Source organism: Ixodes scapularis, unplaced genomic scaffold (assembly GCF_016920785.2).
Source record: "Ixodes scapularis isolate PalLabHiFi unplaced genomic scaffold, ASM1692078v2 PGA_scaffold7__128_contigs__length_106722199, whole genome shotgun sequence".
Classification (NCBI taxonomy): domain Eukaryota; kingdom Metazoa; phylum Arthropoda; class Arachnida; order Ixodida; family Ixodidae; genus Ixodes; species Ixodes scapularis.
Window position 1 is genome coordinate 94,869,020 of NW_024609882.1, and position 5,718 is coordinate 94,874,737.

At 41.3% G+C, this 5,718-nt stretch overlaps 1 protein-coding gene across 1 annotated transcript; it reads right to left on the reverse strand.

Moving 5' to 3' along the window:
• Positions 1-2,310: 2,310 nt before the first annotated feature.
• Positions 2,311-4,700, reverse strand: LOC121046580 (plasma kallikrein). The gene is made up of 2 exons (XM_040500983.2): positions 4,511-4,700; positions 2,311-2,540 (listed from the first exon to the last, which is right to left on the reverse strand). Exons 1-2 carry the CDS (start codon positions 4,698-4,700, stop codon positions 2,311-2,313), a joined length of 420 nt encoding a protein of 139 aa, XP_040356917.2.
• Positions 4,701-5,718: the final 1,018 nt, after the last annotated feature.

Below are 5,718 nucleotides of genomic sequence, written 5' to 3' on the forward strand. Positions count from 1 at the left end.
ACCTGTAAAACGGCGAAGGCTATGAACCCAGTGGGTCCGTCAGCGCGTCAGAGCGAGTCACGTGACAAATTTTCGTCCAAGCGTTTTGGTCCTACGGCGAGCGGTCACGTGTTTCGCTAGACAACTTTGATTCGCTAGAAGCGGCCTTCGCACTCGCTCACAGCCATACGAAGACACAAAATAACATACGGAGTCTTATCAGAAGACGAGGTGAAAGAGATGGACGATGCAGCTAACCTCCCCTGCTGCTTTGAATAGATCTCCTGCGCTGCCCAGGCTGCCATGCCAGAAGGGACTTATCAGAACTTGCTTTGGGTAGTACAAACTTGAGTGTCTCAAACTGACACATATGTAGAAGCGTGCCTGCTCTGATGCGGACGTCGATATCACAAAATAAACAAAAAACACACATTCGAATGCCGTCCAAGCACAGGTCAAAGCTAAGACGCTGAGAGCATGAGGCAAGAGACGATCCCTTTCAGGTGTTCCAAAAAAAAAAAAAGCCGAAAAAAGGAAAGTGTCGGGACGCTGGATTATTCGGTGTTACCACGCACAGAAAAGAAATGCGTACCCTAGCGAGGGTGTCAGGAATCCGGCACTTTTGAGTGTCTGGCGGCATTTTTTTTTTCACAACTACACAGAAAGATACAATCTCAGCGAAGGTGCTATAAATAATGCGAGTGCCCAGTCACGTGAGTTTGTACTGCCGAAATGTAAACATTGAGATTGGAAGAACAAATTTAATTAAATAACTTGTCCTATATCAAAACTTTACCCTATAGCCTTAAGCCCTGGAGCAGTCACACTCGCAGTTCAGTTACATGCACCCATTCCGAAGGTGTTCCTTGGCAAGAGCAGTTCTTAATTTTTATTTTGGGGTACATATTTTGAAGTACCTACTGTAATTTGTGTAAACTATACTTGTGACCAGTAGCATAGTTTGGTTTTGCTTCAACTCGCTTGGTGCCAATTTCAGAACTATGCACTCCTGCGAAAACGAGACATGATTCTTTCTTGGGACAAAACAACGGGACCGCAGAAGCGGACCTCAAAAACGGGACTGTCCCGGCCAAAAAAGCACGTATGGTCACCCATCGTGTATAATCGATGCGGTATGAACGTTAAAGATCCCCGCCTAGCGGTGCTACTGCACACGCTAAGTTTTATATGTACAGTGCTAACCGGTATCCCATCTCTAAGAGGCACCAACCTTATTTACGCAGTTCAAACACGAACGACAATTTTATTTCATTTTTGAATTTTCGGTATATCATGGCATTTTCCAATGTGTTAGCTCTTCCGCCTAATAGCGGGAGATCGAGAATTTTGAAAGGAGGCGCAATCTTTTTAAGTGAACCTTTAACCCACTTATTCAAGCATCGGATTGGCGCACAGACATGGTAATTATATTAAAACACACCATATGACCCACACTGCCCTTATCCTATAAACCATATAAGCGAACCGTATGACATTATACATTCATTCTTCTCGGTGACGAACGCAAAGGTCAGTATTATTTTTGGCCACGGCTTTCTATCGTACGTTTTCTGTAAAATTGTACTTAAAGGAGATTATTTTGATTCAATTTATTTAATTATTTGCGGATTATCGATATTATTGTTAAATAGATATGAAGCGCGCAAAAAAGTGTCATTTATAGTATTTATGGTCAACTACAAACTTTCCTCCATGATAAGAGGTTGCCGTGCTCACAGATTCACCCCATAGACATTGCATGCGAGAAAGTGCGAGTCACATCTCAAATATGATCCCCTACTGCCAGCTCTGTCCGAACCCTTCACACAGCTTCTCCGATAAAGACATTTCACATACATGAACGACGCATTTTTTTGCTTCGGAAATAGGCCTTGCTACCTTGTTGCCGAAATTATTTTTTCCGCTATCCCGTGGCCGTATTTATTTATATATAGTTTGTTTTTGCTGCATCAACGCAACAAGGTCACCCATGGAGTGAAGAAATGCATTGTCTTAATGTTTAAATTCCTAGTTGAATGCAGTTGCACCTCGCATACAAATAAGATACAAAAAAAAGTCGAATATGGCGGCTCTTAGTGACATTTTTATGATGATAACTGACAGTATTTTGTATGCCGAGTATATTTTGTTTTTATGTGCGTAATGCATGTACAAGACAAGGGAGTTTTTCTTTAACCACTTATAATTGTAAAGTCGGCTTATAAAAGTAAGTAATTATCAGTTGTTTTTTTGTTGTTTACGGGCCCTTAATATAGTTTAACGAGGTTTGAATCGCGTATGTGTAGAGATGTACGCATTGCAGCCCAGATCTCAAATAAACGTCGTTATTGTTGTCGTACATATCTTATAATATTGAACAATGTTTTGATATGACCTCACCACGCAGATCGATTCTCCGCCTTCTTTGGGTCCAGCGCATATCATGGTGTCCTCAAACACCGGGGTCTGGTCCTTGTGGTCATTCTTGCATTCCTTGTAAGGTACTGTTGGCAAATCCACTTTCTGAAGAACGTTGGAAAGAGTTCCTCCACCCTTAGATTCTGCGCCAAGAGAAAAAAAAAAAACACGTCAGGAAAGTGTGAATGCAAAGAACAGCTATGGTGCGTTCTCTGGGAATCTTAAAACTTTATTTTGTAAGAACGGGATCATCTTTACCAATTAACAGCACTCGGCGTCATTTCTCTGCCGACCAAATTCTTGTAAATATACAGGGTCTATGACTTCGTTTTTTAAAAAATAAAAATATTAAAAAAGATGGCGAGTGTTTGATTAGTGCCCTCCTCACATGTATTTACAATGCTCCGCGGAAATCAGATGAGAAGAGAATAGTCATGTTATGTGGACGAATAACTTAACTTTTAATTAACTATTTAATATTGGTTTGCAATATTGACGGCAATTACTATTATATCGGAGACCATGTAAATTCGTTGTAAAAATGAAATGTTGTTTCATACATTAAGTGGTCTATTTTCGGGTTTTTTTTGCGCCCAAATTACAAATTGTGCAGAAAGAGTGGTGGACCCCACCCTGCCCACAATGATGCTCAAAAAAGTGGCGGAGTCGTTTAGGTGGCTTCATCACCCCTATTTTCGGCGCACGCACCAAGGACACGCTGCCCAGATACTAATTACTTTATTGAAGAGACGGCGTCACTTTTCCGAGCATCATTGTGGCAGGGTTAGGACCCGCTCGTTTGGATCGCAATTCTTGAATCGGTCTAAGAAAGACAAAAAAAAATTATGAACTAAAAAAACATCTTGAAGAACCCTTATATTTACGCTTCCCTTAGATTGTTTTGACCTTGATATTAATTGTGATTGCTATCAATAATGCGTTTCAAACATAACCTCAAACCAATAACTAAAACGTCAAGCGACTAATTTTACTTATATGGTCTACTTAGCATGCATTATCTCCTGACCTAATGTCCGCTGGTCATAATAAATACATGGTAAATAGGGCACAGGTTTATCACTCACCCTCTTAAAAAGATTCCTACATAAAACAAAACGTCCCGTAGTGTGGAGAAGGAAAACCGGAAGAACATGCGCCGACTGCCCAAAGCGGTTATTTTTATTTTAGCGTTCACACGTTCTCAATTATTTAATGTTTACGAGATCTTAACATTTGATTAGATATTTTTCTTCAATCACAGCAAATAAGGTACTTTTATTAAGGTCTCAAGTCTTTTAATATTTTATTGTGCATCTGATTTCTTCACGAGTATAAAAAAAGACAGCATTCAGGGTAAAGTTGCTCGCAAGCGTTAATGAATAAATAGGAACAAAAAACTTGCCTGTCTTAAACATCTTCGTCAAACGCTAGGAAAAAGGGAGAGCCACTAATACGCCGCTCCCACCCCACTACAGAGGCGCCATTCCTACGCAGCGAAAGGGGAAGGTAAGAGAAATCTGTCACGGTATACACTTCATTATTTATACTCTGCGGGAATCTGATGCTCTTGAAGCCGATAATTATCGCGTAGTTAGAATGCGTGGACACACCTAACACGCAGCCTCGGGGTGTTACGCGTGTCCTGTCGTCTACCTGAAGCCATAGATCGTCGTAGGCAGTCTTCGAGAGAGCGGAAACTGCCGTCTCTGCTGCCTCGGCGAATCCCGCATCTCGGCGCGTCGGCGGCAGCGTTCTCCTTGGAAGCAGAACGAGTGCGCCACACAATAGGGAGCGGGATGCCCATGCGTTATCTCGGGTGCAACTTGTCCACGTGAATAAGGAAGGACTTGGTGCGGAATGCGTGCTGTGGAATGTAAATGAGGGGAGCAGAATGCATTCTCGTCGTAAAGTTCTCGGTCAGCGCACCATTACCCAACGCTCTCCCTCCCGCGTGGGGCAAGGGTATCGTTTGCGCGCTATGACGTCAAACGAGCACCTGCGCTTCGTTGTTGACACAGTCTCCCGTGGCCTTTCTACGGTGCGACCATACCAGCTTATCAAGCTAGGTTCGTACAAAATTCTTAGCTAAAGCTCAAAATCAAAAAGCACTTACTGTCTTTCAAATATCCCCATCCGCTGGCAGTGCAGGTCTGATTATCAAAAACTTGGTTCTTCTCAGGAAGGCAGATTGGCATCAACATCTTCTGAGCACCGCTGAGGTCCAGCGGGATTTTCAACCTCAGGATAGCGTAGTCGTAATTCAACGTGAATATGTCATATTTCCGATGTATAATATACTGCATTTTGAAGAAGAGGCACGAACAGTTTTTGTTTTAGTTTATTACCAGCAATGATTAAAAATAACTTTTATATGGGACTACTAAATATTGACGAGGCGGATTTAAAACAGCACAAATACTTGTTGAGCAAAGTGTTCTAAAACTACTTGGGACATTTATTATAAATGAAACTAACATGTCCTCGGCAAATGGTTCATACCCTGCATGGGTTGCACCAGACGTCATCACACATTACTGGTAATAATGCATGGTCTTACAGAAAAATAAAGCAGTGCGAAACGTACGCAACAGACTGTACGCGCTCTGCAGCGAGGCTGAAAAAATGGTTGCTCATGTGACGTCAGTGCAAGCCATGTGTATTGTAAGAAGACGCAGAAATAAGACGCACAATTACAGGATTTTGTTTATCATTTTATTCAGACCTGCTAACGCTTTGTCTTGTTTTAAAACTTATATAACAAAATGATTTAACTCGGTACTAATTTAGCTAAACAAAATTTTAGAAGCAAGCAACTGTTACATTACATATGGCATCATGCTATGTACCTTTTTCGCGCATAGTTCTCATAACTCGAACAATCAAAACTATTAAACAAATTTTTATATTTCCCAAACATGGCAAGACTGCGTTAACTAGCCATTTTCGCTGATAGCGTCGATTTTATTCATAGTTATATTCGGAATCGGTCATGCGATATGAGGAAGACCCGCTGAGATCAAATGAGTCACCAGAGGACCTGAACCATTCTCTGAATTAGGCTTGGACTGTACCGAGACGACACTTATGTACCGGTTTATTATATTAAAAATATATTTTGCATTTGAATTTCCGTATTATAATAACATCTTCCAACTTAATCTCGCGTTTCTACAACCACATATTTTCGATACTATCCGGCCCCGATGCATCTCGTTCTAATCTTCGAAAAATGTTCGCACTCTACACAAAAGGTTAAACCAACTCGTCTTTTAGAGACATAAAGGATGCTAGGAGGTGAACGCAGATGCTTTCTTACTTTGC

Coding starts and splice junctions, on each gene's coding strand:
- LOC121046580 (XM_040500983.2), bottom strand. CDS start 4,700: ATGCAGTATATTATACATCGGAAATATGACATATTCACGTTGAATTAC. Junction 2,541..4,510: donor ATGGGGATATTTGAAAGACA/GTAAGTGCTTTT, acceptor CTCTTGGCGCAG/AATCTAAGGGTGGAGGAACT.